Source organism: Trachemys scripta, chromosome 13 (genome assembly GCF_013100865.1).
Source record: "Trachemys scripta elegans isolate TJP31775 chromosome 13, CAS_Tse_1.0, whole genome shotgun sequence".
In the NCBI taxonomy this organism is placed as follows: domain Eukaryota; kingdom Metazoa; phylum Chordata; order Testudines; family Emydidae; genus Trachemys; species Trachemys scripta.
The window spans coordinates 42554720-42579620 of NC_048310.1; the positions used below are offsets into that span (position 1 = coordinate 42554720).

The following is a 24901-nucleotide window of genomic DNA, read 5'->3' on the forward strand; positions in this document are numbered from 1 at the left end:
TGCAACTATGACACTTGCAGCTGAGTCTTCAAGCATATGCAGTTACCATAAGCGTGCAATTTTCTTACCCAGCACAAGCTTGTAGGCAGGCCAACATAGTTGCCAGTGTTTCTGGAGGAAGCTGAGCACTTTTGGGCTGGTCTTTCTCTGGGGCAAGGCCCCCCAAAATAGATGGGCATCGTCTCTTTAAGAAGGTCATACAGGCCTGGATAAAGGGCTCCTGGGGAAGAGAAATTATTTTAATCTCTATTTAGACTGCATACCAGCCATGATTTCAAATTTAGCAATTGCAAGGTGGAAAGAATTGCACTAAGCTATTACATAGTTCAACATTGTCACTGAACTGTCAGACTAAAGAAGTTTTCCACAACTTCAATACTACTTAAAACTGTTATAGTGACTTAAGTCACCAAAAATAAAATGCAGAAATGAAATAAAAATCCTGCTTTACCCCATGCTCCCGAATTTTATCTGTGAGCCATTTGTCAAGTTTGAGGTATTCCCGTCGAGAGGCAAGTGCAGCAAGGTCAATAACAAAGGCAAATGGAGTACCATTTAGCAGCATTGACAAGGCCTAAAGAAAAAAAAATAAGACTACTAGTCAAAATATCAGGTTACCCTACCCATTCTTTCACGATCTCTGCTCCCCACCTACTTTTTGGACGAGTTTTGCTACAACATGCTGCTACTGCTTTCTTGGTCAACAAAAAAATTTGGTACTATTAGCTTCATAGTTATGTCTTGCTTATAAGACTAAGCAAGTGGTTCTAGATCTGAAAGCATGACACTACCTTCAACTAGACTTGACCTTGTGCTTGGGCTTTTACAGTCTTAATATGAAGCCTTACCAATAAGTGGCAGAATAATAAAAAAAGGTTACTCAGTTTCTATTGCAATACCACAGAAATCAAATAAAAAAAATCTTATCACTCCCTGAGCGCAACACAGGAGTATTTCACATCCATTCTGAATGTGCCTCATGGTCAACAGTAGTTGATGCACAGAAATTTTTTTTCAGAAGGCAGTCTGTCCAGCTACACCAAATGACACCCCAAATTTGTTACATCCACTTTAACAGGTGACAGATACCTCAAAAAGGTGATAAATACCTCAAAAATAAGTCATCTGAAACTGTACAGCACATACAATTTCAGTGGACTAGTATGGAAAGTTACTGAACCATTGTCACTTGTTTAACATACTTAAGTACAACTGTGCTATCTTTAAACAAGTTTACTTTTCTAGAGTAAGTTTCTTATGCTCCCACTTCCAGCATCTTCAAAAAAAGTAAGAATCTGTTGAAACTATTCTTCTAGTTCTAGATCATTTTTATAGTCTTGATACCCACTTATGCCAACATCTGAATCCAGACATTCTAGCAATACAGTTCTTTCTAGCTTTCTATCACTTGCTAGTTTAGTCTCCCTTATAAAAAGGGGCATGAAGTTCATACACAACACACGAAGTGACAAATGCCTCTCAAAGAACTCACCTTCAAGTCTTGGGCAACATCGAGAATGCGTGACAATTTTGCCTGGTCATACTGCTCCCCTCTCATGTACCATTCAGCCATTGCATGCATGATAAGTTGGCGTATTGAAGGAGACTGGCCCTAGGGAAAGTTAAATTGTGATTTCACTTTATACAGAGCTGCCTTTAAAAGAACCACCACACTTCAGGTTGTTACAGAAGTTTACATTTGGAATAGCTTGCTCACACACTTATGCAGATGTTTCACCTATACACCACAGTTTTAATGGTTTATATGCAAGTTCTGTAGTTAATACTAGTTATATTTCACTCAGATAATCTACTGTAAGAACCTAAACTCACCACTTAGACATGATTCTACATCTTTGAATTTTCTTTTAATGGTGAAACCAGTTGCGTTCACATCCCATGTTATTCCACCAGTAAACCGGTCTAATTCTTTTCCCATTCACATAGGAATGGAGATTGGAATAAACTATTGTAGCATGCCATCTACACTTATGTAATGGAATACCACATCTCATGTTCTTGGAGACAGAATGGGGGTGAGATCCCAAAAACAAAACAGAAATCAGCTTTTCATTGGTATCAAGGGTCTTAAAGTCTAGCTGTTCACATCTTGGGAGCACTTAATTTTACCAGCTGATGGAACTGCATCATGAAAGATAGACCAATGTTCTGCATTTATGCAACAACCTGGGCCAGTGGAAAACTTCAGATCTTGCAGTTAAGATCTTTACTCAACTCATGCTTTGTTGCAGAAGGCTTTCTCCAGTCAAGCAATAGATAACCCTACCCTTCAATTTAAGAGATTTTCCTAATGTAAACAAAACCACCACAACACAACTGGGAGAGCTTGAAATGAAGGACAGTGCTGAATGACCATGACTTCACAGTCAGTTTAGACCAGGACCAGGTCAGTTTTGTATCATTGAACTTCACTGTTCAGATGTACTTGAGCACAAGATTCTTCTAATGCAGATAAGCCAAAAGACATAGGTCTCAACTACAGCCATCTTTTCCTTACCTCTCCCATTTGGGTAGCTCCATCAGTGGTAGCAATGGTGAAAGCTATAGCATGGAGAGGGCAGCACGTAACCCCAAAACAGTCTGCTTATGTACTCATTTAGCGCCTCACATTTGCATACACTAAAAGGATACACAGGCAGCCACTTCATGACAGCTCTCAGTTTAACAAATACAGGAATTGTAACATTGCATCAGACAAGTGTGACATCTGTAAAGTATACTGCCGTACAGATATTTCAGCCCACGATGTATAGTTATGGAATAGCCAATCTCTAGTTAACAATTGGGCTTATGCCTGAACCTGACAGTTTATATCCCAAGATAATGTACTTATTACAGGAGACAGAGTAATAGAAGAAGAGTTTTTTTTTTTAAAAACACTCCATGTACCAACCAGCAAGACTTTAGTTTTACAAGGTCTTATATTGAGCCTATATTCAAGTTTGAGTTTCCTAAGCTGATCTTTTGTTAAAGAGTACTTATTTACACAATGAAAAAGAGACCAAGTCTCAGCAGTTTGCCTTAAGATCCAAGTGGTAAGCAATCACCAGTGAGTTGCAATATTTTGTAGAAAGTATTGCATTTTTATACTACCCTGGTCATAAATGAAGACATTTCAATGCTTTGCTGTTCCAGCTGCCAAATCAATCCAACACAAGCTTCTAAAATAAAAGTAAAAGTAATCAAAGCTTTTGAGTACTCAATTGAAACACTTACCTGTCCATGCCACGCATAGTGCAAAATGATGGCAGAGTTGGGATGGTTGCCAAGGAAAATTGGCATCAGTGTAGAGATGAGTTCATGGCGCAAGGTATGCCAGGAAGTGTTGATCTGTAATAAGGCCAATACCAACATATCTGGGCAGTGCTTGATAGGGAAACTGAAGAGCTGCTTAACTTGCTCATACTGCCCCACTTCTGCCAACCGCAACAGAGACTCGATCAAATCCAGGCTCTTCCTAACAAAAACACAAAGTTACATACTAGATGACTAACAGGATTCTGGTCTGCAGGCAATGCTAAACATTATTAAAATGCCAATTTTAAATAAGCAAACTTCATACAACTTTTACAGCTTTGTTGAACCCAATTGAGCCTGCAATGAGAATATTCCTATCTGATTTTCATTAAATATTTAAACTCCGCATTTAATAAAAGGCTCAAAAAGGTCAGTCAACTACTCTTGTGGTGAAGAGGGATTAAAAACCTCCACCGCCAACTGAGATATTTCAGGTTGAATATACAACTGAAAACTGTGGCTATATGTATACACTTTAAAAACTCATGTTTTATTTCAGGTACCTGGAGCAAGCTCCTCCAGTGTCCTGGGGAGGGGGGGGGGTGTGTGTGTGTGGTGGGGGGGGGAGGAAATAAGGGAAAAAGAAAAAAAAAAAAAAGACAGCTGAAAATTTTATCTCCATTGCCTGTAGTCAGCTCTCAGTATGTGTGTCTAGTGTTTCCCAGATATTTCTACTTCTGTAGTAGACACCCAACTGCATCATAGAACCCTGTTCTTGAACAGAATACCTATACATTTTTAGAAGTGAAAAAGCACTCCCAAAACACATTAGTAGGAACTCTCCCAGACAGCTAAAGACACCAGTGGAAGGATCAACAGGCAGCATGCTTTACAAGTGTTACTATGGGCATACGTGGGAAGTGCTCTGATAATGCAAGAACCAAGCACTAATTATACACAAGATACTGAATGGCTCATCTGCTAAAATATGTGCGCAGCTAAAAAACTCAAGTCATTTGAAAAAGCCACATTTAACTGTCAAATTAGTCTTATCCTCCACTTATGAGAACATAAATCCAACTATGTGACCAGGTTTACCATGTGGCAATTTCTCGATTGTCATCCTCTGGTGGTGCTTTCAGGATGTCTGTGGCAACAGCATGACAGGGATAGTCAGCAAAACAGAAGATCTCCGGGTTTATGAGGGAATGCTGGATGAAGGAGAGCTAGAACAAGTGTTCAGAAAAATCAAGTTAGATCTTCAGCAAAAGTTGCATACCTTCTTTCTTCCTCAACCACCAGGAGAGATTTTCAGAAGGGACTCAAAAGTTAGCGTGTGTTTTGCACCTCAGTTTGTACTGTATCCAGGACTTTAATCTTATTGTGTAACCAGGTTAAAGCCTTGGCACTACACAGTTATTGAACATAGTTCCAGTTCCATCTAGACTACAAACGGGAATAGCGTTGGTAACTGTTTTCCCCGAACAAGAATGTGTGGTGCCCTTCAACTCAATGTGCTTTAATATCCCTTAAGCCTTCAGATAAACCAGTTATACAGTTGACTAGACTATACTTAAGATGTGTGCTCGGGGTCTGTAGTCACTCCCAGACAGTCTTGCAAATTCATTCTTAGTTCTGGGATTAGTCTATTTAAGTTAGTTTCACTACTGAATGATGTTCCTTACTACACAGAGATATTAAGCCAGTACAATTGTAACTGTTAAGCATGTAAACTGCCCAGTACAATTAATTTGGCAACAGCTCCAAAATAAGCCTACCTGGCCCTCGGCATGTTTCCAAGGTCTGTATATGAGATCAACTGGGAAGACTTCCATGCCGAGCCCTCTTTGGATACCGTACACCACAATCTGTAGACCCTTGCTGTCACGAAGTTGAAACCCAGGGTGGTCCAGTTCATAGGTTACTTCCTTGAAGTTCAAACTAGGATTCTGCAACCAGTAAAACAGGTTACCCAGCATCAAGGTAACATCCATAAACATTCCTCAATACTTTCTGCAAGTGCACCAGGCCATCAATGATCATTAGTGCATTTCAATGGAAAAATTTCAGCACAAATAGTTAATAGTTTGGCTCAGCTGTAATTTAACTAAAATAGGATCTTAGAGTATTAGACAAACTTAATTAGTGACATCGGAACCAGAAAAGATTACAGGCTCTGAATTCTGGCTAAGTGCTCCTCTCTTCCATGCAAGGTGCATAGTCCTTGAGGCAAAAGTGCTTATAAAGGTTTCTGTGATGAGGAATAGGGCATATTAGGATGGGTGTAAGATAGGAATAAACAGCATGGAATGGTCTTAAAAAAAAAAAAAAAATAACTAAAGTTAGCCATTTTTGCACCTTTAGTTTCCTGTGGTATTATTTTGACACATTTTTATTCAAGTGAAGCAATAAAGACATTTCAGTTCAGAAATGCTAGTATTCTACTCCTGAGAAGAGTATACCAGAATTGACTACTGGTTGCTCTGAATACTAATTACAAATGGTCTATATTGATATATTACAAGCAAGAAGTCACACACTTACCAGTTCTTTAAGAACATCAATCAAGACCTCCACATTCCAGGTATGGGCTTGCGTTCCATCACTTTTATCTTTCCCATCACTCCAGATCCCACTGCCAGGAGCCGAAATAGACTGCAAATTAAATGCATCTGATCAGATACTAGTTAAATTTAAACAAACGCCAGAAACCAGAGCTTCAGACCATCCTGCATTATGAGCAAAATCAAGCCGTTAAGTAAGCTAGGAAGAAAGAGCTCTGCACTTTTAGTAGCACCTTTCACCTAAGAATCAAAGCATTTTACAGACATGCCTCACTGTGATGCAATACCCCTCTGCAGAATAGGAATGAAATGTGAAGTGAAGAATACAAGTTAAGTGATTTGCTTAAGGTAACAGTAGTGGCAGAGCCAGAAATGGAATCCTGGAGTACCAGCTCCCAGTGTCCCCAGCTTTAGTGACAAGTTCACTCTTCTCACTAAAATGTAAATGTACACTGTTTACTACCACTCTTCAATAAAACTACTCACTTGTAATGGAATACCCTCTGTCAACCCCGAATGAGTTCGAGCCATCATTCCCAAAACCCTGGCAACCTGGGCAGCTGTGACCTCCCGAACACCAAACTGCATGATTATGTTGCGACATTCTTCAACACTAAAAATATAACCAGAAGAAATAGACATTGATCACAGTACCAAAGCAAGTTTCACCATGACAACCAGCATAACACAAGAGGGACTAGAGTGTGATATTCTGATTAAAGGTAACCAACATTGAAACAAAAAGTTAGCTATTTCAACCTGATTTTGCATACAATAAGGAGTGCAAGACTGGTTGGCTTTGCAATGTTTTCAGTTAGAAGGGTTCTTGCTTTCTAATTCAAACTACAGACACTCCCCGACTTACACAAGCATTCCATTCCGGAACGCCTTGTGTAACTCAAATTTTGCTTAAGTCGGAAATATATCTAACCATTACCAAAAAAACCCTCCTATTTCTAGCTTATGGGACTTTTTCCGTAAGTGCGGATTTGTGTAAGTCGGGTCTTGCCGGGGAGTGTCTGTATTTATGTTAGGCCAAGATAACTCTTGCGAACACGGGATTTCTATGCAAGTTTATAAACATATTTTGGGAAATCGCCATATATTCAACTCAAAACCATAGATCTCCACTAAGTAACAACCATGTGACCTGTATTTGACCACTGCATATAGTTCATGCAAATTAAACTTTAGGATTTTGCTACTCTCAGCTCTCCATTAGACAGGAAAGGGGTCAAAAGACTACGGGTAGATTACTCATGAACACTATCTTAGGTTCTGACATAGTTGGAGTACTCAACGGTTACAGAAACTTCATTAAGTACCACCCATCTGCAACAGGTATTTGAGACCATGACTACATGCTTTGTGAGAAATTAACATGTATAAATTCACTCTACAGTTGTCAAATTTTCATCAATTAGACCAAGGTCATCTTAATATAACTACACAATGGAATTTCAACTCATGAAATATTTTAGCAGTTGACCTAACTTCAGGAACTAAATACAAAAGGCAAATTAAATGGTTTCCTACAGCTCAGGTCTTTATATCCTTCAAAGTTCATTTTACTCTGAAAATTTAGACAGTTACCTAGTGTATAGGAGCACAAGTTAAAAAAAAGTGATTGAGTTTCCTTTAATCTAGGACTATGACTAGGAATACCTTTGATTTTTATCTGAACTGGGAAAACTTATATTTATGCAGTTTATCTAAATTATTAAAACTAAGGTATTTTTAAACCAAAGTTATTTTCACCTTTGGATGCCATCTCTGGGTTTCAAACACTGCGAGGAGATGTTTAAGGGTATTCAGAAGAAATTTTTAAAATGTAGATCTGTGTTCCCTCTAATTTTTCCCCACACATGTGCAGAATGAATTTTGTTATGTGCACCAATAAGGAGGTGGTGTGACACATCACCTTCACATTGGTGCACACAAAATTCATGTGGTGGGGGTGGAGGCCAAGGCGTTCGGCATGGGGAGGGGGCTCAGGGCTGGTGCAGAGGGTTGGTGTGCAGGGGTGTGAGGGATCTGGCTGGGGATGCAGGCTCTGGGGTGGGGCCAGAGATGAGGGGTTCAGGTCTGGGGTGCAGGAGGATGCTCCAGTGGGGAGAGAGGACTCCCCCCAGCAACATCTGGGTGGGGTGGGGGGGGAAGGAGAAGGCGCCTCTCCCTGCTGCAGCACCTCCAGGGCTGGGGCTGTGATAGGTCCCATCTGGGGCTGAATTGGGGCTGCCCCTCCCCCAGCTAGTCCAGGGCTGAGTTGGGGCCCGGGGAGGGGCACCCCCATAGGTGCCAAGCCCATGGGTGCTATAGGGCTAGAGCACCCACAGAGAGATTAGCAGGTGCTGCTGAGCAACACCTACCAGCAGCCAAGCTCCGCCCACCACCTCTCATCTGCTGACCAACTCCTCCTCCCCAGTGGCTCCTGCCTGCTGCAAACAGCTGTTTCTAGCGCACGCGCACAGGCGCACACACCCCCAGCTAGAGGGGAAGTCTGTACCTATGGCATGCCCCTCCTCTAGCAGGTTGGTTGGGCGGGTTCCCTGAGCGCCTGCGCGGCACTGAATAGGCTGCTGCGCAGCAGTACAGCTTACAGGGAACTTAGGTGTGGAATCATACGAGTCTTATGCTTTTTATAAGCTTTATCAACATCTAACCACACATTAAATTTGGACTGAGCCAAATCTAAGTGTCCCTTTAAAACTGGCATTTGAGAACGCTGCTGGTAGTGGCCATCTTGCGGAAGTTATTTGCAGGCTGCCATGTAATCACTGCACACTATCTTCCATCCTGCAATAATATGGGTCTAAAAACTGAAGTGAGCGAGCACAGATAATGGTAAGGGAGGAGAACAGAAAGACTTAGCATCCAAATCTGACAGACTTCAAACTAGATCCCAATTGCTTCTTCCACCTTCCTGGTGAGGAGTTAGGGGGGTTATTTGTATTACAGTACCACTGAGGAGCTGCACTGTACTAGATGCTGTACACACAGATCTTCAGTGTACCTTACATCACCTCTGGGGTGGGTTCACCAAGTCTTTTGACCTGTTCTTCTGGAGTTTCCAATTATCGGAGCTGCAGGTTCACTTCTGGCTAAGAACCACCGGCAGACTCTTAGGGTATGTCTATACAGCAAGCAGAAACCCATAGCAGCAAGTCTCAGAGACAAAGTCTACAGACCTGGGCTCATGCTATCGTGCTAAAAATTGCTGTGTAAACACTTGGTGTGAGCTAGAACTTGGACTCAATCCCACCCCTGAGATTCAGAGCCCAAGCCTGAACATCTACACAGCTATTTTTTAAGTTCTGTAGAGAGCCCAAGTTTGTAGAACAGGACTCAGACTTTCTGCTTGCCATGCAGATGTACCCTCAGAACTTGTTCAAAAGTGAAGTATGGCACATTAATGTGTTAACTGAAGGCAATCACAAGTATTGACCATACAAGTTCTTCACTTACAGTAAGAAACAAGAAGCCTGGCAGGTACTTGGTTCTGGGGCAGCTATAAGGATAATCATGCTATAAGGTATTGGCAGGGAAGCTGCGGAAGTTCTGCAGTATAGTCAAACAGTCCACTCCTTGACACTACTGCTCACAATGTTGCATGACTAAAAGCTTGATGCATGCAGCAAGTTAAACTGTTTGTGAAGCTCTTCCTGCCCAGCATTCTAAAACTCAATACAGATCTTCATGTGAACACTCGCCTGTGTTTAAAGCTTGACAACTTGCATAAAAGGGAAATTCTAAAAACCTAAGAACATAAGAATGGCCATACTGGGTCAGACCAAAGGTCTATCCAGCCCAGTTTCCTGTCTGCTGACAGTGACCAACGCCAGGTGTTCCAGAGGGAGTGAACCTAAAAGGTAATAAAGTGATCTCTCTCCTGCCAGCCATCTCCACCCTCTGACAAACAGAGGCTAGGGACACCATTCCTTACCCATCTTGTCTAATAGCCATTAATGGACTTAACCACCATGAATTTATCCAGTTCTCTTTTAAACCTTGTTATAGTCCTAGCCTTCACAACCTCCTCAGGCAAGGGGTTCCACAGGTTGACTGCGCTGTGTGAAGAACTTCCTTTTATTTGTTTTAAACCTGCTGCCCATTAATTTCATTTGATGGCCCCTAGTTCTTGTATTATGGGAACAAGTAAATAACTTCCTTATTCACTTTCTCCACACCATTCATGATTTTATATACCTCTATCATATCCCCCCTTAGTCTCCTCTTTTCCAAGCTGAAAAGTCCTAGCCTCTTTAATCTCTCCTCATATGGGACCCATTCCAAACCCCTAATCATTTTAGTTGCCCTTCTCTGAACCTTTTCTAATGCCAGTATATCTTTGAGATAAGACCACATCTGTACACAGTATTCAAGATGTGGGCGTGCCATGGATTTATATAAGGGCAATAACACATTCTCCATCTTATTCTCTATCCCGTTTTTAATGATTCCTAACATCCTGTTTGCTTTTTTGACTGCCGCTGCACACTACATGGACGTCTTCAGAGAACTATCCATGATGACTCCAAGATCTTTCCTGAATAGTTGTAGCTAAATTAGCCCCTCCCCTTTCTCCCCCCCCCCATATTATATGTATAGTTGGGGTTATTTTTTTCAAGTGTGCATTACTTTACATTTATCTACATTAAATTTCAATTGCCATTTTGTTGCCCAATCACTTAGTTTTGTGAGATCTTTTTGAAGTTCTTCACAGTCTGCTTTGGTCTTAACTATCTTGAGCAGTTTAGTATCACCTGCAAACTTTGCCACCTCACTGTTTACCCCCTTTCTCCAGATCATTTATGAATAAGTTGAATAGGATTGGTCCTAGGATTGACCCTTGGGGACCACCACTAGTTACCCCTCTTCATTCTGAAAATGTACCATTTATTCCTACCCTTTGTTCCCTGTCTTTTAAATCAGTTCTCAATCCATGGAAGGACCTTCCCTCTTATCCCATGACAACTTAAATTTAAGTAAGAGCCTTTGGTGAGGGACCTTGTCAAAGGCTTTCTGGAAATCTAAGTACACTATGTCCACTAGATCGTCTTTGTCCACATGTTTGTGGGAACAAAGAACTCCAATAGATTAGTAAGACATGATTTCCCTTTACAGAAATCATGTTTACTTTTGCCCAACAATTTTGTGTTCTTCTATGTGTCTGACAATTTTATTCTTTACTATTGTTTCAACTAATTTGCCCAATACCGACCTTAGACTTACCAGTCTGTAAGTGCTGGGATCACCTCGAGCCCTTTTTAAATATTGGCATTACATTAACTACCTTCCAGTCACTGGGTACAGAAGACTATTTAAAGGACGGTTTACAAACCATAGTTAATAGTTCCACAATTACATATTTGAGTTCTTTCAGAACTCTTTGGTGAATACCATCTGGTCCCGGTGACTTGTTACTGTTAAGTTTATCAATTAATTCCAAAACCACCTCCAGTGACACTTCAAACTGTGACAATTCCTTCAGATGTGTCACCTACAAAGAGCAGCTCAGGTCTGGGAATCTCCCTAACATCTTCAGCCATGAAGACTGAGGCAAAGAATTCATTTAGTTTCTCCACAATGACTAGCGTCTTTAAGTGCTCCTTTTGTATCTCGATTGTCCAGGGGCCCACTGGTTGTTTAGCAGGCTTCCTGCTTTTGATCTACTTAAAAAAAAAAAAAAAAAAAAAAAAACCACACACCACCACCCTTTGAGTTTTTGACTAAATGTTCTTCAAACTCCTTTTTGGCTTTTCTTATTACATTTTTATTCTTAATTTGGCAGTGCTTATGCTCCTTTCTATTTACCTCACTAGGATTTGACTTCCACTTTATTAAAAGAGGACTCTCTCTCACTGTTTCTTTACATGGTTAAGCCAAGCCACGGTGACTCTTTAGTTTTTACTGTGTTTTTTAATTTGGGGAATACATTTAAGTTGGGCCTCTATTATGGTGTCTTTGAAAAAAGTGTCCATGCAGCTTGCAGGGATTTCACTCTAGTCACTGTACCTTTTAATTTGTTTAATTAACCTCCTCATTTTTGCATAGTTCCCCTTTCTGAAATTAAATGCCACAGTGTTGGGCTGTTGAGGTGTGCTTCCCACCACAGGAATGTCAAATGTTATTATGGTCACTATTTCCAAGTGGTCCTGTTATAGTTACCTCTTGGACCAGATCCTGCACTGCACTCAGAACTAAATCGAGAACTGCCTCTCCCCTTGTGGGTTCCTGTACCAGCTGCTCCAAGAAGCAGTTAAAATATCGAGAAATTCTCTCTGCATTTCGTCCTGAGGTGACATGTTTCCAGTCAATATGGGGATAACTGAAATCCCTCACTATTATTGAGTTCTTTATTTTGATAGCATTTCATTGTCACCATCACTGTCCTGGTCAGGTGGTCGATAATAGATCCCTACTGTTATATTCTTAGTAGAGCATGGAATTACCATCCATAGAGATTCTACAGAACATGTGGATTCAATTAAGTTTTACTTCATTTGATTCTATGTTTTCTTTCACATTCAGTGCCAATCATCCCCCCGCCCCTGCACGACCTGTTCTGTCCTTCCAATATATTTTGTACCCCGGAATGACTGTATCCCATTGCTTGTCCACACTCCACCAGGTTTCTGTGATGCCTACTATATCAATATCCTCCTTTAACAGGAGGCACTCTAGTTCACCCATATTATTTAGACTTCTAGCATTTGTTTACAGCACTTTAAAAACTTGTAACTGTTTATTTGTCTGCCCTTTTCTGATGTGTCAGATTCTTTATGTGAATATTTCTCGTCTGATCTGGCCCAACCTTTATCTTCTTCCATCCTCTCAGAGACTAAAACCTAGAGATTCTCTATCAATAGACTCTCCTCTAAGAGAGGTCTCTGTCCAATCCACGTGCTCCTCTGCCGCAACTGGCTTTCCTCCATCTCTTAGTTTAAAAACTGTTCTGGAACTTTTAAATGTTAAGTGCCAGCAGTCTGGATCCACTTTGGTTTAGGTGGAGCCCATCCTTCCTGTATAGGCTCCCCCATCCCACAAGTTTCTCCAGTTCCTAATAAATCTAAACCCCTCCTCTCTACACCATCGTCTCAGCCACGCATTGCGACTCTGAAGCTCTGCCTGCCTACCTGGCCCTGTGTGTGGAACTGGAAGCAAAGAACTAGAAGAAAGTACAATATCTATGTCTTTTCTGTAAAAAGAAAATAAGTCTGGATTGATAAGTGAATAGTTTACCTCTACTGCTTAGACAGGAATGTTCAACAGAAGGTAGTTTACATTTACAATCAGAAAATACACAACACTGGAAGTGAACATACTATAAACCAAGAACAAGCGATCTTATGTTACTACTTGGTGTACAAAGTTTAGTGTAGTTACTTTAGGTCTCCCTCTTTTCCTTTACCTCAGGGAAAAAGGGACTGTTCCAAGGCAAGAGGATTGATGTGCACGCACTCTCTCTCCACACAGTTTTCCTACAAACCTTGTACAAAAGCCGTAGCCTACTTCTTGCATGAAGTCTGCCAGAGAGCTCTCCATCATTGTTTTGGCTATCCCTCCAGAATCAGGCAGGATCCTATCCATTAGGATGTCCCGTTTTTCAGGGTATAGAAGTGGTGCAAGCACCACGGGGCAACGCTCCTGGGGAAAATCTAAAAGTGAGAATGAAGAGCATGTATTAAGATGCATTATAATGGCCTAATAAACAGGAAATTCTACAATACTACTTCCAGTCACAAATGACCATTAGGATTCTGTGTTTCTAAGTGCTTATGTTCAAATGAAGATTGTCTTGAAAAATACTATTACACATTGCCCCTGTAAAATGAAGGCTTTGAGCCTCCCTCAGGAAAGCTTCCAATTCCTGAAGAATTGAAGCTTTAAAATTTTTAGCCACTACAGATGCAAAGAAAAGCTACCAAATGTAAGCGGAGAAAAATCACTGCATCTAGCCTACCAGCATAGCTCCAGGTCCTCTATTGCTGTTTACAGCTTCCCCAAACTGCAGGAGCAGCATGAAATTGACAAGCCTTCTACAGTTTCACTGCAGCTGCTTGGGAAAGCTACTAACTGCAGCAGAAACAGGTGCTAGAATTATTCCTGAGGGGACAACCACCCAAAAAGCACAGATTGAAGAAGAATACAGTAGAAGAGAGCAGCTGTCTCCTTCCACCAGAAAGTATTGGGAATAGGGGGATCAGTGTGGGGTGCTCCTCTGCATTCTAGCAGGGACAGGTTTCAAGGGACAGATGCACCATGGGACAAGAGGACGAATTTTATGTTTTGGGCTATTATGCCAGCAACCCATCCACAATAGGACAGATTAGCCCAGTGGAACCACCTAGGGGTTAGCCTTCCCTCAAAACAAGTTAGTGTGACTGCTTGTGTACTTTTGGAAGCATGTGGGGCAAGTTATTGGCTTGATTAAGGGAACAAATTCTCATAGACTCATAGACTTTAAGGTCAGAAGGGACCATTATGATCATCTGGTCTGACCCCCTGCATGCTGCAGGCCATAAAACCGTCCCTACCCCTTCCCTGGACTCTGCTGTTGAAGTCCCCAATCCTGTTTTAGGTGACTTCAATCGGCAGAAACCCTCCTGCTAGAGATCCCTGCCCCATGCTGCGGAGGAAGGCGAAAAACCTCCAGAGGCTCAGCCAATCTGCCCTGGAGGAAAATTCCTTCCCGACCCCAAATATGGCGATCAGTAAGACCCCGAGCATATATTCTCTCGAACAGACAATACTTAAGAGCATAAACAGCTGCTTTTTTTGCATTATAGTCTTGCTCTATTTATCTGTTTATACACACTGTATATCTAGTTCTTCTTAGAACTAAGGAGGAGTGAGGAAGGCCGGGAAGAAGAGGAGATTAAAGGAGTTCAAGTCAGGAATGCATGGCCCCTTTATTAAGAATATTTTGCCAGAAACCACCTCACCCACTGAAGACAAGGGAAATGTTATTTCATATACTACATTTCAATTGCCATAGCGTCACACAGACAGAGGTAGTCTCCACAACATACATGGCATCAATAAAAAGTTCATATACAAAGCTATATTCCCTGAAAGTTCCCCTAAACTTGTTCCTGGAACTTATGTATTCTAGGACTTGCAGCAACAGACACTGATTTAATGTAAATATTATGAAGCCTTAACTATATCTCATCAATCCACTTCCCCTCATTTAGCATTCTGAAAAATTCCCTGTTTTAGAAAGATCGTGTACTATGGATGTTTAAAGCTACAAATAGAAGAAAAATATACAACAAATGAACTTTTGCAACAGGACAGAAGTTCTCCACTATCTAAAGCCTGTTCATTTGGGTATCCCTAAAGAAAGGCTGCATACCCCTCAAATTCTGCAAATTCTTTTTAGTATAGTGCAATACTATGTTACCACATACCAATGGAAAGAAGATTCCAACTACTTCAAAACCAACATGATTAAGTGGTACACTGCAACAGAGTATTTGTTCTCAGTGGATTTAGCCTCATGAAACCTTATGCACTAAGCAGCCTATTACACCACCACACTGCTGCCACGGGAATGACAGGCTGCTGGTACATTATGACAGGCACTCAAACAGGCTTCCTGAATGGTGAGGTTCTACTTACCTCTACGTAATGTTTTGAGGAAAGCGTCAATCTGTTCCTGTCCAACCCCAAAAGCTCCTTTCTGCCCAAAAAGGAGATGGGAGAGGAGGAGGTGCAGGACCTCTATTGCAATATCTTGGAAGCCACCTTCTTGATTTCCACTGACGTCTGCGTCAATGTAAGACCGCAGCAGATCTGGAAGTTTCTGTTTGATAAACTGAGCAGCTACAAGAGGAAACGAGGCTACAGTTAAAGCCCTGAAAGTTACTTTAAAAATGTACCTTAGTCAAAGACTTAATTTGGTTCTGTTGGTCATCCAATGCTCTGGGCACATTTAACACACTCCACACCACCTAAATAGTTGTCTACCATTGATAAGACAACAATATCCTTTTCATGCTCTGTACCCCTCAGCCCCACCTTTAGTAGGCAAGAAAGACTTAGCCGTGTCTGTTCCAGACATATTACAATAGTGAATCAGAACTGGGGAAATGGGGGGAGGAACAACTCCTGCTCCAGTACCTATTGATTTCAACTGCAGAAGCAAACTCAAGTAACCCAGACCCTAAAGCATTGTCAGGATTGTTCTTAAATTTGACAGGTCTTTGCTGTAGTATTTTGCAAACTCCTCACTTACCAAAACCTCGTAGATCTGAGCTGAAGGAGTTCAGTAAAGCAAGACCAAAAATCACCTGTGAACAAATGAGAGGAAAGTAAGAGCCTATCATGCATTTAATTTCAGTCAAGTTTTGTATTGTACAAACTTAACCAGCTAGTTTGGGAAACAAATGTTTACCCACCTCTTGAACTTTGCTTAATTTGATAACTTTACTCAGCTGGGCAAATAAATGGGGTGAAGGCTTTAGACTCTGAAACAGAATAAAGTATGAATTATTTATACGGATGGTCTAGCTTGTAGTGTGAAAGACAGCCTGGAGGTTTTATTTGCAGGAGAGGGAAATTTGCAGGAAGGGAAGGCATTTTGCAGTAGACTAGCTCACAAAGCCTGAACAGGGCAGTCAAAAAACCCAAGCAAAAGCTGCCATTTTCAGGAGTTAATATTAAGGTGACCCATGCTTTGAAGAAAGTTTAAATCCACACATACTTCTCACAAGTTACACTAGTTCAGTTACTAAGCTGTTGGTCTCAGGACCTTCCCCAGGTCAACAAAAATATAGAAGCACTAGGGACCTATTTTGTATTTTGATTGTTTTGAGGTCTAACACAAAATGTTCAAAAATCACAAAAGTTTAACACTATTAAACCAGCTTAGTTTAATCAAGAGAAAGGCCCTTTCTAAAGTGGCTTGGACACTACTACAGTGCTTCTGTGAAAATGGTAAAGTGAGATGAGCAGTATGAGAATAAAGTTAGATATAGCAGACAGTGCAATCCCAGACTGCCACATGGACAACTAGCATTAGCTAATATCACGTAAGGGAATACAGTTTAGACCCAACCTTAGGGTTTATAAAGAAAGGCTTAAACTCCGTAAATATTTTTTCATGAAAGTAGAGGTATGAGTCTTGCTTGGTTTTAAGTATTCCCATCAAGTGTTTGCAATCCAAACATTGCTGTACTGTGGAATGCGTAAGAACCTGAAATTGACTAATTTATATTTATTGTGGAAGCTTGAGTGAAGTACAGGGAGTGACAATGGATGAGCAAGACTATTCAGTTTTTAAAATTCTTGGTACTAGAAAAGACAAGAGTTTGTTTTAAAAGATTAAATCCCAGTAAATACAAACACGGAGGGTATAAACAACTATAAAAAAGCAAGGCCAAGGAGGATTTCAGGCAACAAGGGAAGCATGTCATGTCCTACTCTAGTTAAGGATCCTGTTCTTGAAGCTAAAAAACTGTCCCCAACCCTCGTGCACTAGCACCCATCAAAGTCTAGAAAATAGCAGCTCCTTAAGGGTAAAAGTAGATAATTTCCTTTCTATGGGTTAATCCATTTCCCCTCCAACTCTAGGAAAACCTTTGTCACACTCCTCTTGTTCTGAAAATTTAGTCTGCTAGTGCAGTTACACAGTGAATGAATGCTACTGCCTTGTTTGACAAGTTTTCCTGTTTAAAAAGCCATTTTAAATATAACTCATTGAAAACATTCTACATAATTCCACAATAAAATAGAGACTTATTTTTCCATGACTGACCCTTTTAAAACAGGGTATACAAACCTTCTGATAGTGCAATGGATTGTCAATGGCGTAGGACAGCGTCGAGATAAAGTTTGGCTTTGTAATCAGCGACGCACACTCCTGGATCAGAAACTGAGTCTGAAAAGAACAAGGGAACTGTGAATCTGCTATTGCTTTAACATATTGCATCTGTATTTCAGTTATCACTTTACTTTTCATTCTGCAGCCACAGTAGCAATAACCCAGTCAGATTTTACAGTGCTTCAGATTTTGAATTCAGTATTTTGTACCAAGAAACACAGAAGGGGACAGACTAGTGTCCATCAGAATTTGACTGTTTCCTTGTCATTAAGGTTTAGGTTTTAATATTTGCCAGACTAGACAAGCGAGCCAAACAGAGTTTCTCAGTCACCTGGCAAAGTAAACTTGATGTGCAAGTCTGGAACTTTATTTCACTTGTCTTAGGCTCCTACAGATGTTAGCATAGATAGTGTCTGTATGCACAACAAATAGGAGCATAGTATGCTAAATTAAGCAATGTTTCTCAAGAGATTTTAGGAAAGAATGGAGGTTAAGCCAGGAAATAGGTGTGCCCCAGAAGTCTAAATAGTTTGGAAGTGTGTAAGATAGTTGCTCATTGTATTACTAGCTTGGACTAAGCTTTAAAAAAAGTAAGGGATGTTTTAAGAAGGTACTGCCTGGGGCCCAAAAAAAAAGTGGGGCCAACACACTTTAGTAGCAGGTTTTCTAAGTCAGTTCTTTAAAAGAGAAACTCAGTAATTCCACTTCTTGCTAATTTAGAGAGCCAACAAAGGGAGTTGTAATTCAAAAACTGTGCATGGATATTTTCCCCCAATTAACTGAAGACTATAACCTGTACCCTGCCTTTGTGCTTAAAATGGCCTGAGAGCTTTGCAATAAGCCAATTAAAAGTATAATTAATTAGTGATTGTCCAAGTGCAGCATTTACCTGATGGAAATCTTTGCCACTGCTTTTACCATCGCCACTGAAATCCACATGCGAGAATAGACAGCGTAGTAAATGCCTGTCTGCCTCGGGACCGTGCCGATTCACAATCTGAAAGACCAAGAACAAACCATCTAGAAAACATCCAACAATTTTGATGGAAAGTTGTCACACAATGATGGGGCACCAGTACTTTGGTTACTGTAGTAATTTCACTACTTTGTGCAACGGAATACTCAAGTTCAAATAGGAGGCACTGAGGATCCAAGAGTTTAATTCTCAATATCCTGTGAAGTAAGGGTTAACCCCATTGGGGATGGAAAGACAGAATCAAAGCAGTAAAATCATGACAGGACCAGAACCCCAATCTCTTAACTCCAACTCTTTGATCATGCTTCTGCCCACATTAAGGCACACTAGTTTAAGCACTCAACTTGTTTGTTTTTGAGGAAGGAACCGGTACATAAGGGAATTCCCAGGGTGGTGGATAATTTTTTTTTTTATTTAAATTGGATTTTTTTGATAAAATGCTTTGGGGGTGGAATCTATGTAAAGATAGTTTTAATTAAGATATTTGAGCTATAATGTATCATCATGGAATAGGGATTATAAATTCTAATTCTATAGTATGAGACAATATATTCGTGTAATGGTTAAGAAAAGTTTTGTAAAGGAGTTCCAACAGTTCATGGATTAGGGACCCAAATTTATGGGGCTCCAGGGGTTTCTGTATAGATTTAGAAGATTGTTGGGGGCAGAATAGATCTGGACAAGGAGAAGAAGTCTGGAGATAAGTGTGAGAAGGGAGGGACAGGCAGTAGAAACAAAAGTGAAACTGTTTGAGCAATATATTCCAGAAGTCTTGAGGTCTTTCTGAGTGTAGCCTTCATTGATTTGAAATCTACCATACCATTCTCTCACTAGAAGGGAAAACCTATAATGGCAGCAGGCCGTAAAAGAGACCCAGTTTGGGAATATTTTAATGAAGTTCCTCTACCTGTGGGTAAGACGGGCATGTGTTCAAAATGCAAACAATGCGAGAAATGCAAGGCCTGGTTGCCCGAATGAATCATCATAAGAAGTGTTCCTTCTCAGGAGGAAGCTGCATTGAAGATGATGAAGTGAACATGTCTGAACACGCAGGATCTTCAGGTTGGTAAACTTTTTTATTTCATACTTCTTTCTTAAGGACTGCCTGTCTTCCTTCTGGACTACTCTTGAATTCTCATGAACAAAAAATAGTTGTTACTCTATGATACTACCATTTTAGATGCAGTTGTGATACAAATAAATAGCTGAAATAGGCAGATCTTTTTACAATAGCACCTTTAAAGTAGTCCGTGAATGCAATGAATAATACTAAATGAGCAGTAAGGTAATAATTAAATAACTGCATTGACTTATTTTGTTTAGGAGAATCCATCCTCTACATACAGGATTCTGAAGACTATCCACCTTCAAGGTCACCATCATTTTCTATAGTTTCAGAGTTTATCCACCAATGATAGTGTTTCAGTCACATGTATGTCACATGACCACACTATATCACCTGTAGCAAAAAGGAAAGTCTCCATCATCCAGAAACAACCATAGATAAGTTTGTGATAAGAACCAACAGATTACAAAAAGAGGTAAATTGATGAAAAAAATTGCCCAGTTTGTTTATGCAACCAACTCTTTCTGTATGACTGAGAACCCACACTTCATTAACATGGTTCAGTCATTAAGACCAGGATACAGTCCACCAAACAGAGCAGATGTCACAGGCAAATTACTGGATAAAGTATATGAAAGAGAAATTGAGCAGTGTGCAAAAGGTCTAGAGGGTGAAATTGTTAACCTGAGTATGATGGGTGGAGCAATGTCACACAATGATTCAGTTGTATGTGCTTGTGTGACAGAGGAAGGGAATGTATCTCGTTTCTGTAAGGAAGACATCAGGAAATGCACACAGCAGAATACTTACAAGTAGAAGCAGTAAAAGCCTTAAACTGGGGAAAAAAAATGCAAATGTCTAGTAAGCAGCTTTGTCACCGACAATGTTGCAAATGTATCCAAGATGAGAAGAAATTTAGAAGAGTGTCCCAAGCTAATAACATACGGTCGCAGTGCTCATTTGATCCACCTCCTAGCCAAAGACTTCAGTGTTCCAGAAATAAAGGCTAATGTTGAAATTGCAAAATACTTCTGTAACAACCACTCTGCAGCAGCTGCTCTACAAAAAGTGGGAGGAACCAAGCTAACTCTCCCACAAGATGTGCGATGGAACTCCGTAGTGGACTGTTTTGAGAACTATATCAAGAATTGGCCTAATCTGATGACAGTTTGTGAACAAAATCATGAAAAAATAGATGGCACTGTCATAGCCAAAGCTCTCAACATTGGGCTTCAGAGAAATGTTGAACACATGTTGAGTGCCCTGAAGCCTATTTCTGTAGCCTTGAACAAAATGCAGGGAAATAACTGTTTTATTGCTGATGCTGTTGAAATTTGGAAGGAACTGAGTGAGATCTTAAAAAGAGAAATATGCAATGACAATTAAATTACAAGCATTAAAAGAACAAATGAGACAAGCACCCATCTCCAGTTCATTTTCTTGCAAATATTCTCAATACTCGGTACCAGGGTCAAACCTTAACTGCTGAAGAAGAGGAGTTTGCTGGATGTCCATGCCCTCGCCATCATCCCTCCATAATGCCAACTATAATAAACTTCAGAGCTAAGGGTGAACCATTCAAGAAATATATGTTTGTTGATGTTTCAAAGAAAGTCACACCAGTGAGCTGGTGGAAGTCACGTAAGCACTTGGATTCAGAGACTGTTGACGTGATAATCTCACTTTTAATAGCAGTAGCTTCTTCTGCCAGAGTAGAAAGAATTTTCTTCTTTTGGACTAATTCATTCCAAATTGAGAAATTGTTTGGGACCTGAAAAAGCAGGAAAGCTTGTTTTTCTTTTCCAGATTATGAACAAACCGGAAAAGGAAGGTGAAGATGACTGAGTTAGCTGCAAAAGACAATATTTTAAGTTTCTCACGTTGACCTGGCTGACAGTCTATTTAATTTTTAGGGTTTTGTTTTTAAATATTTCATTTAACTATTTGAGTTAAAATTGTTTTACCAAAAACAAATCTGATTTTAAAAACTTGAACATTTAACTAAATTCAAAAATTTATATGCTTGTTTTGTTAAAATAATATGTTTGCTGTTGAAGGAAAAATATCCAGAATACATAATAATGTTTGTTTAGTTAAATAAAACAATTTAAATGTCTGTCTGGTGATGTTCTCCTCCCAATACAGCATGACAAGAAAATCCTCCAAATATTAATATTAACCTGTTGAATTGGAGATAGTTCGCCTCCCAATGACTTCGTAAACATCTGCTTCAATTACTTATTTGGTTATTTCATTTACCAAAATCATTAATTTTCTGATTATAGCTGTAAAACTAATCTGAAAAGTTTTCAAAATAAATCACTTTAAAAATGTTTAGTGTGTACCTTCTAAAAATGAAATCTATATCTTGTTAAGAATATATATTAAGGTTATAACAAACAAGAATGCACTTTTATGTAGAAATCCATGATTAAATCGAGTCTTCCTGACTAGTGATTTAAATCATGATTTAAAATCAAATCCACCCTGGGAATTCCCTTAACATCCTAATGTGCCAAAACCTCTACCTCAATATAATGCTGTCCTCGGGAGCCAAAAATTTTTACTATGTTATAGATGAAACTGAGTTATATTGAACTTGCTTTAAACCACTGGAGTGCACAGCCCCGCCCCCCCGGAGCACTGCTTTACCGCGTTATATCCGAATGCATGTTATATCTGGGTAGAGGTGTATTTAGTTATCCTGATGCCACTAATCTGCACTGTGCCAAGGCGGTGTGAGCAGTGTTTCAGTGCTAATATCTGCGAGAATCCCTACAGTTATCTAGACAGTCTGCAGAACTGAAAAACGTTCTGGCACTTAGGGGAGAGGTTTGAGCATTAGCCTGCTAAACCCAGGGTTGAGAGTTCAATCCTGGAGGGGGCCACTTAGGGGTCTGGGGCAAAATCAGTACGTGGTCCTGCTAGTGAAGGCAGGGGGCTTTCAGGGTCCCTTCCACCTCTATGAGCTAGGTATATCTCCATATATTTATTCTGTCAGATACCAACACAGGTAACCAAAAAGATTGTTTTACAAATTAATTGAACTTTTGACAGTCAGTGACCCACCTAAATTGGAAGGTTTTAATCTAGTAGCATGCTAGAGCCAGATTTGACCTGGTTTAACCGTTAACACTAGGAGGTCCCCAACCTGCGACAATGCACTAGTACCTCAATTCTTTTATTTGGAAGAAGGGGGAAATCGGGGTAAAGGGAGTATTCAAGGGAGCAAGGAAACACAGTAAGATTCTTAAGTCCAGGAAGTGCTAAAATGAATTTTTGACTCATTAAGATAGGATGCCAAGATTATAGGCCATTTTGAAAGTAAACAAGCATCAGATCTTTGACATATCCTTCAGTCTAGTCCACTATTTTTCTTGCTATAGTTCTTAAAACCGTGGAAATACTCATTCAGCATGGTCTTTTGCACATCCTGTTTTAAATAGTTTAGGGCTTGGCTACACTGGCACTTTATACCGCAATAAAGCCTCCCAGAGCGCTCTACCTTACTCCCCGTCCACACTGGCAAGGCACATAGAGCGCTCTGAGTCCCTGGCTAGAGGGCTCCTGGTACTCCACCTCCAGGAGAGAGATAGCAGCTGTCGCATATTGGCTGAGACGCCCCAGGGCCAGTGTAAACGGGGAGTTAACTGACTGACCGACCTCCAGAAATGTCCCATAATGCGGAAGTGCCTTTTCAGACAATGGCTGCTGCAGCAGGGAAAGCAAACGCTTAAGGAGTGAGAGAGAAAGAAAGGCAGGGGGGCTAGGGGGATCTGAACTTACAAGACAGTGTGCTGACACATCACCCCAAAAACCCTCTCCCCCCCCACATACCAACACACTTCACCCCATTCCCCTCATTTGAAAAGCATGTTGCAGCCACTTGAACGCTGGAATAGCTGCCCATAATGCACCGCTCCCAATGTGCTGCAAATGTGGCCATGCCAGTGCGCTTGCAGCTGTCAGTGTGGACAGACTAGAGCGCTTTCCGCAGTGCACTCTCCGAAGGTGGGTTTAACCCAAAGCGCTCTACAGCTGCAAGTGTAGCCATGGCCTTAGTTTAAACTAACTTGGGAATTAGCTTTATTCTGTGTGTTATATAGATATCTAAAAGCACAGGGTTAAGAGGAATCTTGGGGATTCAGCTCTCACTTGCATCCTACTTTACCCCCACATCCCATAAAACTGCAGCTGTCTTGACACCTGTTCAAGCTTCTAGTCTCTTCCCCTCAGCACAGTCATACAGAGGGACAGTTCTGTAGTGTCAACTATGTCCTTGCACTACTAGCCATATACTGAGCTCCATAAAGCCAGCATGCTGCACCACATCCTTCCGATCAAAAGCCCTTCTGGATTCACTATCACTACACACCCATATCTATGGTGTTGAACTTACACTTGTTCCAGTCTGTGTGTAGTTATCAGTGCCCCACTGTTCTCCCTACTACCTTAATAAACCCCTACATACTAGGGGTTTTCTATAATTTGAGTTAGGCTCTCACTGATCAGCAAGCTTTTCGGCATAGATTTTATAACAGACAGCTGTGGCAGAGGTCTCTGCACTAACATTTCCCCCTCCAATATTAATCCATTTATACCCAAACTGAAGAATTAAAACTAGTTTGTCAAAAAGCACAGCATCAATAGTTCATTTATTATCATAATCAATCCATTAGCTACTTTGCAACAGGTCTCCTAGCCATCACAGCAACTTAGTACGGTTGTGGTATACGGTCTTTAAAGCCCACCTTACTCTTGTCTTGTGTTTCTAAATTCTTGGCTACTAAACAGCTCAAGTCCAGGCCCTTGCTGTTTTAACTACCTTGAGCTTCTTTTACACATTTGTTAGCTATTGCTACTTATAACAATTTCTTTCCCCAAGTTTAAAAAAGTTGGATAGTTATCTAAAGTCACCTGCCCCATTACAAGCCCAGTCAGTAATAGAATGAGCAGAATCTGCTACCACCACCCTGTCATTACCTCCAAGCACTAAATTATGAAAAGAGAAATCGCGTATAAATACATTTCAGTAGTCTAGCCTACTCAGTTTCCATGGTCTATTTCCTTACCCTCCCAATTTACTTATTTCCACATGCTTCTCTTTTAATAGGTTTCTTTGTTTAAAATGCAATAGGACAGAGTAGTACTGCCATCTATTCAAGAGTAATTACACCACTCCATGACTGTGAGGACCTCCCAGCAGGTCA

General features: G+C 40.5%; 1 protein-coding gene across 11 annotated transcripts in view; it reads right to left on the bottom strand.

Annotated features, from left to right (window-relative positions):
- CNOT1 (CCR4-NOT transcription complex subunit 1) overlaps positions 1–24901 on the bottom strand; it is a 108152-nt gene that overhangs the window by 59938 nt on the left and 23313 nt on the right. For 10 of the 11 annotated variants that reach the window (XM_034788742.1, XM_034788734.1, XM_034788736.1 and 7 more), the window contains exons 3-16: positions 18539–18646; positions 17608–17706; positions 16226–16294; positions 16063–16117; positions 15447–15650; positions 13312–13480; positions 6309–6435; positions 5803–5913; positions 5037–5207; positions 4357–4484; positions 3238–3478; positions 1493–1612; positions 452–574; positions 69–220 (exon numbers count right to left, since the gene is read on the bottom strand). In XM_034788742.1, the coding sequence (XP_034644633.1) occupies positions 69–220; positions 452–574; positions 1493–1612; positions 3238–3478; positions 4357–4484; positions 5037–5207; positions 5803–5913; positions 6309–6435; positions 13312–13480; positions 15447–15650; positions 16063–16117; positions 16226–16294; positions 17608–17706; positions 18539–18646 (1877 nt within the window). The remainder of the gene's footprint in view (positions 1–68; positions 221–451; positions 575–1492; positions 1613–3237; positions 3479–4356; positions 4485–5036; positions 5208–5802; positions 5914–6308; positions 6436–13311; positions 13481–15446; positions 15651–16062; positions 16118–16225; positions 16295–17607; positions 17707–18538; positions 18647–24901) is intronic. The other variant, XM_034788739.1, reaches the window with a different exon arrangement.